Genomic DNA, 14,557 nt, shown 5'->3' on the forward strand with positions numbered 1-14,557 from the left:
GAAATACATTGCATGTGCCAAATAAACAGATAGTGATTTTAAAATAATATTGTTTTAAAGTGTATAAATTGGATATAATATAAATATAGAAAATAAGGAATCATTCTTTGAATATTATGTGGTGATAATTTCGGTCGGAGCATCGTAAAATCTACCATAAAGCCCTTCGGACTTTATTGGGTTTGACCACGCCCCGACCGAAATTATCACCTCATAATACTCAAAGAATGATTCCTTATTCCTTAAATATCCATAGACACAGGAGTTCTAAGTATAGACTGGATTTTTCTTGTTTTAAAAATAGATGCCGACTGAAAAATAGGGTACCCTATTTTGAGGCAAAGTTACGACTTAAATGAGCAAGATTCAAACCTTTTCTCAACAAATGGTTGTAAAGAGGACACCAATGAACCCCTTTCTTAATTTTTTCAAATTATAAGTCTGTAGCTGCGCAGTTTGACAGCTGTTAAAAGGCATTATCCCGGTCTTGTATGCATACTTTTCAAAGAAAATGACATGAATGACTTCGTATTAATTGCTTCTTCATCTTTTGACAACATTTTGGGCCAGTTTTGGACAGAAACAAGCCAGTTCAAGAAATGTTTACATTTTTATCCTCAAATGTACAAGATGGCCGCACATCCCCCTTCACTCGCCTTACACTTTCCGCCATGATGTCAATTAGTCAACCCGTTTCTAGGCACTCCGTTCAGGAAAGTTCTTACCATTAATACTAAAATCGCATTAATTGTTCCATTTTACTTATCAACTTTTGATCAAAGGTATACTATCTGCCCGCGATGCATGATGAACTCGTCCTACACGTTTCGTTGATTGGTCAAACCGCGTTCTTGGTTACCCCACTCTGGAAAGTTCTCATGTGAATGTGTATCAAAACTAAAATTAATTGACTCATTTTATTCATTCAACATTTTTCAAATCTAAACTTATATGCATTCTCTAAATAGGCTCGCGGTGTATAAATATATTCACTCTTTACGTAATCATTCAATATTATTTCATTGCAAGTACTAGTATATATATTTTGATGCAAACTATCCCTGACTTAGATCCGCCAAAAGGGTGTCCACTACCTTACTCTCATTTTTGCTATTTCGGGCTTGTTGATCGAAAATTTCACAAAATCCACTTATCAGTTAAAATTCAATTATACCTTACGGACATCATCCTGCATGTGTTGAAATACCAAGGGTGTAAGCAAGTACTCTGGTGCAGGCATTTTGTAGTTTATGTGCAAAATGCCTTAATTTTTAAGTTTAGATGTATAATTGATATAATTATGATTTATTAAATTCATAAACTATTACAATGTTTTTACTATTTAGTAAAAATAAATTTATGTATTTAAGCTTTATAGAATAATTTCCTAAATATATTTTTATACACACCTCTTCTTCTCAGGGAGATAAATATAGTCTAAAAATAACCACGACCATCCCGCCCTCTTAAAAAGGAATACAAGTTATTCCTCTTTGTACTTTGTATCAGTCTGAGAGAGAGAGAGAGAGAGAGAGAGAGAGAGAGAGAGAGAGAGAGAGAGAGACGTAAAGCGTACAGGACATCATTCCTCCGTGAACTTATCACTGAGATTAAAAATTGAAGTTACCAATAGAAATGGACAGCATACATGTTTATGCTCTCAAATTGAAATGAAAGTACCTGAACCGTGAAATAGATCGAATATAGTAAAGATTAATGGCCAGACTTCAATGTAAATGTACATAATTAATAATGTTAAAGTAACTTAGACACGATTTGAGCTGAAAATTTTGTTTTCATTTTAAATACCAAGAATGGTCAATATGGATGCTTTTAACGCTTTGTCAAAATTCGAAAGTCAAATACTGAGTTATAAGCGAGTTACTTGGGTAGAATTCTTTGTTTTGTAAACAAAACTCAAGTCCTGTTATTGTTTACATATGTGTTGTTTGGTATAAGTTTCAATCTAATGTTGCTTTTTGTTGTTGATAACATTATATATGAACACATTGAATTTGTTTATCTTCTTTGGCCTAATTTATTTTGTCAAAGAAATGGCAATTTCTTTACTTTACATTATTTGTGAACAAATATGAGACTCGAACTTTGTTTACATAATATCGACTTCTTCCCTCCATATCTCGCTTGTAACTTGATTTCTAACATTCAAATTTTGACGAATCATTCAAAATAGACAAATAAACCATTTTATATAAAAAAAAAAATGAAAATAAAATTTTTATCTCAAAGGGTCCCCTTTATAAACAGTCGAGATTCTAAATACTCATATTACACATCGCAGCAGACAGTGGTATTTGGCTTACAATGAAAGGTCAAGCGGTAAGAACTTTCAACAATGATCTTTTGATATTCCTGCGAGAGAAAAAAAACTTACGTATACTATGTGATATAAAATCGCACCTAAACATTTATCAGTTGTGATGTCAGTATAATTATATACATGTAATATTGAGAAGTCCTATTAAAATCGAATTGCAGTGTGGGGGAGGTGGGAGGACATGCGATTTTTTTAATTAAAAAAACGTATGCTTTTAATTGCAAATAAATTATAGATGCTCATCTCCATAAATAAAAGTACCGCATACTAAATTTCCATTCTCATTCATCGCTCCTCCAGCAGATCAGTAAATAATTGAGTCAGCAGATGTAGCAGTTTATTGACAGCATCCAATACCGTGCCTGTATAGTCACTAAGTAGTGTCGGGGAATACCATCGATTTGTTAGAGAGGTAACAGTGACCGGGATTGAAATGGATTCTGTCTCGGGTGTCTGATCCGATCTCAATACATGAGCAAGCAATTGAATACCCAAGTCATCAAGATGTCACAAAAGCCACATCCGTGACAGGGACTTGAAAGGCGTTGTTTCATTACTGGCTGTAAGCTATTGAAAAAAGGCATCCAGAAATAGAGCCATACTCAATAGCAACAGTTAACCGGAACAATATTTTAGCTCACCTGACCTGATTGAAAGCTTATGTGAGTTTTTAGATCACTTTTGTCCGACGTCCGTCTTTTTACATTTTATGGCTATGCTCCAGAATCACTTGCCAAATTTAAACCTATCTTGACTCAAAGCATTATTGGGTGAAGGAGATTTTTTTTACATTTGATAAAATGAAGGACCACACCTTCTTTCAATAGGAGATAATTAAGAATTATAGCTAAAACCCCCTCCTTTTTTACACATGGAAAGCGCAAGTTAAACATAATACATACCAAGCTAAGACACCTTTGCATACTTAATTTTGATTTACACAAAATATAGAAAACGGTAATTGTCGGTGTGGATCACCCGAAGATGCTAACCACGTTTTTCTTCAAATTCAAAAATTATACTATCGCTACAAATAATTTGTTTTCTTAATCTGCTACAATAAATAGACCATTTTTCATAAAATAAATATCCATCTTTTATTATTGGGCGATGAGTCATTATCCCTTGATATTAACAATCAATTATTCTCATTAGTTTTATTGTATATCAAATCGATTATTGAAAATGTACTGGAATTTTTCAAAAGTCTTCCTCTCAAAAACCAATAAGTCAGTAAAGCTGAAACTTTTTTGGAAGTGTCCTCAAGTAGTGTGAATTCAAGTTTGTTCAAATCATGATCCTTAGGGTAGTGTTGGGGCCACAATGATGGGTCAATTTTTTACAAAGGAATAGATAGAGAAAAATCTATTTTTCAAAAACCAAATTGGCAAGAAATGCTGGAACTTGTGTGAAAGCATCCTCGGGTAATGAAGATTCGAGTTTGTTGAAATTATTATCCTTAGGGTAAGATGGGCTACAATAGGGCGGGGCGGAAGGGGGGAGGTCGAATTTTGAAATAGAAAAGCAAATTGAATTATTCTCAAAAATCTCTAATATTATATTATATAGTATAACTTATTTGCAAGCTTCTTGACATTTGATTTTCAGTTGTTTAGACTGTGACCTTTGGACAATTATTGGGCCCTACAAGGGATTCATAGTTGGATGTAGGTATATGAACAGTTGTTTAAGATCTTCATGAGAACTCTAGAGCTCAATATGTGATATGACTATGAAATCATCAAGTTACAAATTAAGGGGATCAGTGTTTAACATAAGAATTTCTGGAAAATTTTTCGAAAGTCTTTATACAGGATCAATTCCCCATGTAGCTTATATTATTATGGCTATTGTTGCTCAGTTGAGCAATGTGGCCAATGTGCCTCTTGTCATTGTTTTAAGCCACATGGACATGCATTTATTTGTAGTTTATGAACAACAACAAATAAGAAGCTTTTCAGTTTTGTGGCTATATTAGAGAAAAATTATAAAACATGCGATTTTCACACGTCATTACAATCAACTATATTAATCTGAAATGATTACTACATAAAGGTCACATGGGTTTAACCTCCGATCTGCATGGGACTTCATTATGGGGATGTATGATATAAATATATACATATTAAATGATCCAAAGACCAAATCTTTGGGAAACGATGAACGATGTGTTGTAGGCGAGTCACAAAGCAAACTTTTCTGTCACCAGCAAAAATGCGAGTAAAACGTTTACGTTACGACACAATATGACTAATTTTTGCACAGTGAATAACGTTGCTTGCTACGACATGTTTCCCGTGGGAACTACTGGGATTCCTCCTCATCCGACTTCCGAACAGCCTGAATGAGACAGACTGCTACCACCACACACAGCACCTAGAACAGATAAAAGACCGGTGAGATTCTAGTCATAGGGAAAGACCGACGAGATCGTAGTTAATGGAAAAGACAAACACGTTCGTAATCCTATGGAAAGACTTACGGCCGTAATCATAGGAAAAGACCAATAAGATGGCAGTCATAGTTAACCAAACAGATTATAGTCATTAGACTACGACAGAGAGGAAAAGACCAGTCATGCCAAAATCCCAACAGGATCGTACTCACGTGGATAGACTGATAAGATCATATCAAAAAGATCGTAGTCAGTCATCAACAGAATCGTAGTCATGTGAATAGACTGATAAGATCATATCAATAAGATCGCAGTCAGTCATCAACAGAATCGCCGTCAAAGGGAAATATCAATATGATCGTAGTCCTTCACTCTTATAGAAAGAAAAGAAAGAATAGACCAGTTATACCACTGTCATTGGGACTATGACATAGTGGAAAAGATAGTACATTGAATTCCAAGGACAAAGATCAGTTAGATCAGTAAGATCATTGTCATTTGATTCTTAGGATCAATGTAAGCAGTATCCAGAAACTGTGAATGTATATCATGATCTGAAGCTATAACATTTACAGAGCAACTTAAGATATTAGCAGTAATATCACTATTTTGAAAATCAACAATCATTCAATCTGAAAACGTCTTGTAACATTAATACCTCCACGACTCCTATCGCAACCCCAATGGCGATGACGTAGATTGCTTTATCATTGGCGTATTCTAATATGGCGTTCCAGCAACCCTGCAACAAAAATGTAAAGCAGTTAAGATTGTTTTCGAAATGATATATGAACTATCTTCAACATTCAGTTTGTGATTATTTTCTTGCCTTTCGAAAGTTAGAGTTTTCATCAGAGGGGGAAGTTTGACATGAAGTGTCATCCATATTCAAGGAATTAACATCTTTGTAAAAAGATTCCTTGTTGGTGAATTTGCAACACGTGAGAGGGATGATGTCTGACGTATTCTTCTTGTCCTGCCACCTGGTGGCGGAGAGAAAATCCATGTAGTTGTCTATGCCACAGCATTCAAACTGCAATAAAAAGGATCTGTGTATATGTCGGATCTGGGTATACAGTTCATGATGATGTCATGAGAGTGTGGTAACTAGTCAAAGTGACGTTCGGAATAAAAGAAGTTAGTGAATTAGGCGTGTAAAATGCCTATATGAGGACAGAAAAGACACTGTAAAATTTGAATATGAACAAATCTGATAGGTTTTTTTAAATCATTCAAAACAAAGTACATTTAACATAACATCGACTTGTAACCCTTAAATATGTTAAATACTGTAGATTCATCATTGTTCATGGGAGACCAATGTTTGTGGGTAACCCTTGCCTCCGAATTTACTTCACCAAGAAACTATATACAATCACTTGTTTAATATTTATTGAAATTATCCAGATTACACTACAAACGAAAATACGTCCCCACAAACCAGGAAAACTTTGGCTACCCACAAACATTGACCCCCAGGAATAAGAATGATTCCACAGTACTTGGGATATGTTGATTTAAACTGGCATATGGGTATCAAAACCTCCAAATGGAGTAGATTTTAAACTTTAAAATGCCTTTTCTTATACATGTAATGTGTGGATCTGAACTCCACATTTTTGTCAGAGTATATATAAGGTCTAAAGGAAATCAAACAGATCACAATCAACAAAGAAATGCAGAGATATGAACCACTATACTTTATAAATATCATTTTGTATCCCAACAATTGATCGTTTTAGAAAAATAATAGAACTTCTGTGGCCAAAGTCGCATATAACATTTAAACAACGACTTTGTTAGGACAAAAATGGCTCAGTGGTTTCGGTTAGATAAACTCAGAGAACTCGGTTTTTTAGATTGTCGGTTTGATACCACCACTACTTTTGGAGTTTTCTTTTTTCCTTTCGTTTGTTTAAATATAAAAATCTTAATAAGTTAGAAATTGTCCTTTTGTAAACTTGTATCATAACATCAAATATATTCAGTGGGAGAAAACTAAACTTTAAAATGTAATTGATGATTAAACTAAATATGCATTTCTGCTATGATCCTATCCTACTCCCCCTTTCCTTTCTAGGTCAAGTTGGGATTAAATTTAGGGTTAATTATTAAACCGGATTATAGCAACAGTATCGTTTCTTGTACAAAACTTTTATGGAATGAATATAAACTTTGTTCTACATTAATAAACAATTAATATAATGAAAATGTCCTTTTACAAGCTAGGAATATAGTTCATGTGTTTAAGGTATTCTCGTTTGAGAAGTGGACAGGCATAGTCTACATCCGGATCCACTTTCCACTTCTCAAAAGAGAATAGTGTTTGAGGTTGTTTTGTACTACTTTATTGACCTACTTATTGATGACCTTGTCATTGCCAATTTAATCACAATAGCGTAACACGATGTTATAATATGTCAATGCTTAAAGAAATGTCACATAGTGCAAAAATCTGGCGAATCTGCTAAGTTCATTACCATTCTTAAACGCCTTGTAGCTTTATATATCAGTTTGTCGGAGTTCTGTCTATTTTGACAATGGCTGCAATAACTATCTCTGTCTACATCTGTTTGGTGACAGATATTTCCCAATATACGCTTTGTCTTAATTTGATAGTGGGGTCGGCAAACGAAAAAAAATTTGTTGATATGCCAGTCATGGAACAGGATTATGTAGAGCAATGCTATTTCGCAAAGTCTGGGGCCCAGCCCTATAGTGTTTGGTAATGCCCAGTCTCTCTACAGAGGGACAAGGATCTAAACAAATTGTGCATTTAAAGGTAGAAATGACTGGTTAACCGGCAATTTCAAAGTCTTTGTAATTTCTTTACAAACCGAAGTTCACAGATTAGTTGAATTATCGTTAGGTGTTCGTTTAATCAGTGTGCAACAGTGGGGACAGGCACTTGTTGTTAGCGTATAATGAAATGGAATGGAATTTCAGTTTGTAACGCAAATTGTGCATCCTTTTTTATGTTTTAAGTTCAATGAAAACTAATTCATAGTAATATGTATAGATGCAAATTACAATCAAATATATAGTTAAGTAATAAGAGGTTATGAAAACCTAGTTCAATATTTTTGTGCATGCGGGCCTTCTGTAACGACTCGATTCTTGTCGTTTTAATGTCTTTTAATATACTAGTAAATGATTATGCAGTTTTTTTTTTTAAAGTTGCTGATAGGGCACATAAACAACCGACTGTTACAACGCACTTTGAAATTTTTTTCAAAGTGCGTTGATCTGGTCCAAAATTGAACGCATTTTGAAAAATATTCCTTCAAAGTGCGTAATTTTTCAAAGTGCGTTGCCACACCCGACTGATACCTGAAGTTGGGCCACATCCAACCCCAGAGAAAAAGGGTCCCCCGTCTTCACATCCCCGTCGTACTGGGCACTCAGTCGAGATTTTAAAAAGGCCTTCAAATCTTCTGTCACCTGTAAATATTAAAATCCTTTTGAAACTTGATTGAATTCGTTGATAAAAAACATCAATTTCAAAAAATCATTAAGCGTAAAAAACTAATTTCCCTTCGTTGGGCAGTTTTCCTACTCTCTTTTTTTTTTTTAATCATAAGACTTCAACGTTTATTGTGAACGAATCTGAACCATGGCTTTAATTGGTTTCAGATAATATACGGAATACCAAAATGTTAATAAAGGCACTCGACTTTATAAGTGATAAGCGTAGGAGATATCTAGAACTAAATAACTTGACAAAAAGACAGCTACTTGTCGGTTTAAAGCGGTAAAGACCTTTCTATTGATTTCTCTTAATAATGAAGTGTAGTGTAAAAACGTCAACTTATCCATTACAGCCGACCTCGATCTGACTCTATAGAAACAAAACCATCCAACTGTTTGTTTTTACATCATAATAGAGCAATACCTTTGTTGCCCGTAGTTCGTCCAACTCGAGGAAAGTCCAATTGACAACCTAATCCCTACAGATCAAAGATGGCGGTCCCCACGCGTCGCAATTTTTTCAGTTATTAATTTCATATTGATCTCGAACGGAATTGCCATAAACGTCAGAAAAGACAATCAATTCATGCTGCACAAAAATTCTTTTTGTGTGTTGTCTGTTTGATAGATTGGTTGTAATTTGGAGATTATTGAACGAAGTTGGGGAGTAAAAATTGATTAATTTTGCATAATTCATAAATCTCATTTTCAACTGGAAATCTGAATTAGAACAAAGCATATTGATGGTATCCGACTTTTATATTCGGTATATTTGAATTACACAATCCCCGAAAGTATCGACCGCCACATTGTAGCTCTGAAAGTAAACGGGACTTTGAACTGAGCATTACTGTGGCTTTGTCAATCAACTCCAATTCTTATTTTATTCTAAACTGTCATGAAGGAATAGCTTAAAAAGTACATTTGTTTTGTAGAAATAATCGAGATAAATTTTATCATTTAATTAATGACAAATAAAAAACAAACGTTATCTCTTCGGAGTATATGCAACAATAATTGACCGATTCGCAGAAAGGTTTTTATGGTAACATTTTTATATGTTTATGCATTTCAACGACGCAATCAAAGTAATTGAACAGCCTTAATGGTTAGGTTGGTTTTATCTTTGACAGGAACGCTTTTAGATGACCCAAATTGCTCTCTCACTGATTCAATGTCTCCATTCTTCTATTAACTCTGCTCATTTACATAGTGTGTACAGATAACCTGTTTCCCACTCTCGACTCACAGTCTTCAATGCTCTGTAACAACACGTTATTGAGGAAGTTATCGCTTTGGAGTTTGCAGTTGGATAATTATTTTATATTAGCCTGTCAAATACTCACTTTGCTTTGAAATATGGCAGCTATAACCACTGCTGCTATTTGAACAAAAAGGATCACGACCATTACCACACAATACTGAAAAAGAAAGAATCGACAAACTATATATAGTATTTCAAACCTGGCATCGTGAAAGGCTCGAATGAAAGAAATGTAAAACGTGTTTGAATAGAAATACCGTTACTTTGATCATGAACATTCATCTAATATATTGAAAAGAATGAAACTCGTGTCGTGAAAAGACCACATTGGTTAACCGTCTGGATTAGATATTAAAAATATATGTACCAACAAATGAACTCAAAACAAATTCAAAGAGGGTGCATTGCGTGAATGTTATATGAATAAAACATGAATAAAAAATTATTACATGAAGCCATTGAGAATCTGTATTCTAGTGAAAGATGTTCATGAATTTTGAAACGAATTAATGAGCTTCATATGGAGTTTGTTTATATAAAAATTTCTGAATTAATTACATACGATTGAGTGAAACAAACTTAGTGAGCGTTGCAGACAATATTTCAAATTTGCATAAAACTCTTAAGTATTTGCTATCTTTTAAGGCTAAGGAAATTTAGAGCTGGCTTTAATGTATACCATATAAATCTGTTGTATGTCTTTTAGCCATTGTATATTGCCAGACGTCAACTGTGATTTGGTTGATACTACGAGCTCTATCTATCTGAGACTTCTATGCCAAGCAACCTACAGCAAACAGAAGACAGTTGTTCTCTTTGACGGCTCCACAGCATCCCAGAAATCCGATCAGAACAGCCACTCCCCCGCTGGCAATCAGAACAAGCGCCCCCGTGCGGATAAGGGAGACTACATCGAAACTTCCGGAGTCGCCCACCTCGGTCAGAATGAGGATCCTGTCGTCGTCTAACAACGCCCAGACCCCCAGACCCACAGTGCCTAGACCAATCAGCTAGAACGGAAAAATTAAAGTAGAACGTGCTCAAAAGTAAAGTTTCTGTTAAAAGGGAATAAAATAGAAAAACTAACAAAGCAATGCCTAGTAAAAAATCATGTCCATGATATAAAACACTATTTTACAAAGAAAACTTATCCTTCAGCATAAAACACCAATATGCACAGTAAAGCATGTAAACAAACAGTAATATTATTGGACATATATTACGTGATTATAGGAAATTTACAGTCATTTTACTGCTTTACACAGAATTCCTAAAAGATTGCTACGATTTCTGGCGGTTTTTGTTCTTTTCCATAATGTTGATGGGAACCAGTAAGTCATTAATATGGCTGTTAATCGATGAGTGTTGACGAATGTCCTCCCAAGTTGTGACCACAAAGTTACTGCCCAATAAAGTGCACGACCTGGCTGGGACAGAACGACGCCTCAACCTTTAGCCGGCGTTACGTCATCCATCAATGTCTGGACGAAGCTATATTGATTTGGCAGCCATATTTGATTTGAAAATTAACTCGTACATAAGCCACTGGTGTGATGACCGACTTGTAGTTAATATTTTCAGCACATTAACAGCATTAATCTTTGGTCAATTTTCTTAATATATTATCAACAACCAATGTTTCAATTCTAAAATGCATTCATTATTTTGCATATTAATTCTCTTGTTCAATAAAACCACGACATTCTCAAGAGGCAATGTTGTACAGTTGAGCGTTTGTATTTTTAATCTATTTGTAAACGACAGAACAAGATAGAACTGCTGCAGCTAGATATGTTATATCTTGATTATAGATATACTTACAAAAAAGACGAAATTTGTGATAAAAAGAATATACTTCAAACATTTACTTCCACAAGCCAGCGACATGGTACCTAAAGAAAATAACATAGATGGTTCTATATATCACAGATCACATGTATAAATGTTTTGCAAAATCTTACACAACGTCTTCAGCCATGGCCAGTGTTAGTAATTTTATTTAATTTTTTAATCATTGAGCAAGACGTAGTGTTCGATATTCTTACGGATTAGTTAAAATTCGTACGCATCCGTAAAGTGGATGGGATGGAGTCTTTCTTGCCGTTACACTATATGCCAGGTACAGTATAAGTTAACCTCTGATTATTAAAACCAAATCTGAATACAATATCCTATTATAATATGTATTTCAAATCTGAATCATCATTGCAAATTATGCTTTCAAAATTATGGATCTTCATTGAAGACAAAAATCGTGATCCTTTCTTAGTTAAAACTCCAAAATAATAAATAGACAAACTCACCAGTGTTTACTTTGCAAGTCCCAGCGACGTACAATGAAAGAACGAAGTCTGTAAGTGTTTAGGTGCCCACCTCAGGACACATACACGGGCAGGGGCGTGGGCCGATCTAAATATAGAACAGGCGGCATATCTGTCAGACTTTATTGCCTCCCTGTCATCGGTGTAGGGTCAATGAGTGACCACAGCTAGTACACAGGGGCGAGGAAGTTCCCATTGACTCTACCAACAAATTAAAGTAATGCAACTTGGATCTTCTTTTTTTCACCATTCCATATATGTAAACGCGGATAAAGATACAACCAAGAAACAGTGGTCAGTATGCCAAAATTCCTTTTTAAAGTATTTATTAGGAAATAAATTGACGTGCGTTTTACAATTGCAATATATATTTATTAATCCAAAGTCTCTTTTTAAGCACAAAATATAAAAACACTTTAAATACTGAAATTGTTTTAAAGTAATTTTTCAAAAATTTATTTTTTTTATCTGTCTTATTTTTATTTTGACTTTGTAGATGGAACTTGCCAGAAATAAACGAATTTTTGTACAAAGAGTATTATTCGTCGTTAATCTGTGTTTAAACGAATCCTTCCTGGATTAACGCTTTTACTTCATTAAGACATACCTGTAACATTATATAAATAGTGCCTGTTTGGGAGGGTAACAGTTGAAATTGACACCCCGAGGAAACCATTGTCAACCGACGCGAAGCGGAGGTTGACAATGGTTTTCGAGGGGTGTCAATTTCAACTGTTATCCTCCCAAACAGGCACTATTTATTTTATTATACTGAATATCTTAATTTTAAAGATTTATTACTGCTTTCATATAGAAATGACGTGAATTCTACGGCGAACCGTGCGCGCATAATTTACGCGCATGTAACAATTCGTTGTGTTACCCGTTGCTAAGTGTGTTGCTAACGCCGAGGGTGCCTCTAAACCAATCAGATTTCAGTATTTAACATGAAAGTATAATAATAAAGTATATACTTAGAACAAAACAGGAAGTCCTCCAATATAACGCATCGTAATGTTCAATGTACGCGCCCAATGGTATACAACCATTACATGGCTTTGATCACTTGTATTGTAACACAGCTATTTCATGGGTTAACCTTTATATAGCTTAACTGTGTGTTACATATTCACTGGGGGTGGGGGTTGGAGGGGGGATAAAAAATATATTTTTGTACAGCAACACACGTATGTATCGATGAGGGTACCTTTGTAATGTTAAATTTAGACGAAATTCTTGCTTCAATCTTACTGGAATATATATTTTGGTATACTTGTTTATTCGCTCCTACAAGATATTGTGTATCTTAGAGGGGCGGTTTTATTGACTATTCTAGACATTTCAAAATGAAAAATAAACTTTGAGAAATTTGAGCTCAAATCGTGTCTCTTTAACATTGCGAAAACCTATTTGATGGCTCCCTACAGTAAAGTCAAACGATAATTTGTTTTATATTCGGACTTGAATTGAGAATATTTCAAATCTTGAGCAATTTGAAATATTTTGCAATAAATATATATGCATGGCTAGAGCTGTCTCTTTAACAGAACAAAAAGAGCCAACCAAGTAGCTTTGGGTGTTGACTTTTCTTGTTCTTTACTAGGGTACATGTACACCCATCGACTTACTCATTACAACACTTCGTGGAGAGTTTTGGTAGTCCCTGTTCATACATTTGTTAACAGCAATATTATATGTCGATAATAGCAGAACAAATGCATTCAATCATACAAGTTTCGAACATGAAGAAAATTTATTTCTACTTCCAAGTAGAATTGAAAGCACAACATGCGAGAGAAAGCGGCATCAAAATACAAATGTATAAAGAGTATCATAATTTTACCTGTAGAAAAATACAGCACCTTACAATCATGAAAAAAACTTGTATATGGAACATTTTTTCTTTAAAAAACCTCCAATACCTGCATAAATCTGCTATAAAAGTATATGACAAAATATATATATATATATATATATTCCTTCTTAGATTAGAAAGATTTTTTTTTCAAATAATGCCAAACAAAATTGTCAGCACTCTATTACCCTGCCCACTTACAAAAATCAACAATAATGAATAAAGACAAAACAGAATTCTCAAAAGAAATGAGAAAACATTTATAGCAAAAGAGATAGATAGTACCTAATAGTAGAGTTTGAGTAATACGATTACAAATTTCACAAAGGCAATATTTACCGGTAATTCACAGTTTTTTTTAGCACACAGATAAATTACAATGATCATCAAAGTTATGGGAAACATACCAGCATATTAGCAAAAAAAAGACAGATATGATCCAATAGCAGAGATTAACGTCACAAATCCATTACATCATAAAGGTTAAAATTACCGTTATTCACAATTTTTCAGCACACAGATATAATTGTACATCCGTGTATATCCCTAGATATAGTTACTTTGTGTATTTACTTACACATGTCACACTAAAAATGTTGAAGAATTATTAATTAAAAAAAAATAGTTTTAGTCATATGGAAAATAAAATTGAAACAACTTCTTTTGTCCAATTGCTAAGGCAAGCAGTTAAGCAATAAAATTTCTGGTAACTCCTCTTGCCATTGCAACATTTCGTATAACATTGCACAAAGCGTAAAAAAGTAACTGAAATATTAACGCCCGCCACCGCTTTTAATTAGAAATATGAATCTTTTAAATACTAGTAGGTATCATTTCTCTTTAATCCTGGAACTGATTTCCTACAAGTCCCATAACAACAAGCATTTTTTCCTGGTTGTTGTTTTTTTTATATATA

At 34.2% G+C, this 14,557-nt stretch overlaps 1 protein-coding gene across 1 annotated transcript; it reads right to left on the minus strand.

Moving 5' to 3' along the window:
* Positions 1-4,288: 4,288 nt before the first annotated feature.
* LOC105328827 (tetraspanin-18) lies at positions 4,289-11,242 on the minus strand. The gene is made up of 7 exons (XM_066085992.1): positions 10,708-11,242; positions 10,257-10,475; positions 9,548-9,622; positions 8,064-8,174; positions 5,563-5,766; positions 5,392-5,475; positions 4,289-4,714 (listed from the first exon to the last, which is right to left on the minus strand). The coding sequence occupies exons 1-7, from the start codon at positions 10,711-10,713 to the stop codon at positions 4,643-4,645; spliced, it is 771 nt and encodes a 256-aa protein (XP_065942064.1). The 5' UTR covers positions 10,714-11,242; the 3' UTR covers positions 4,289-4,642.
* Positions 11,243-14,557: the final 3,315 nt, after the last annotated feature.

This window comes from Magallana gigas, chromosome 5 (genome assembly GCF_963853765.1).
Source record: "Magallana gigas chromosome 5, xbMagGiga1.1, whole genome shotgun sequence".
NCBI lineage: Eukaryota > Metazoa > Mollusca > Bivalvia > Ostreida > Ostreidae > Magallana > Magallana gigas.

What these genes read in the sequence shown, in the direction of transcription:
- LOC105328827 (XM_066085992.1), bottom strand. An exon ending in AAAACTCTAACTTTCGAAAG is followed by an intron (nt 5,476 to 5,562) that starts GCAAGAAAATAA and finishes TTTTTGTTGCAG; the next exon opens with GGTTGCTGGAACGCCATATT. An exon ending in TTGCGATAGGAGTCGTGGAG is followed by an intron (nt 4,715 to 5,391) that starts GTATTAATGTTA and finishes TATCTGTTCTAG; the next exon opens with GTGCTGTGTGTGGTGGTAGC.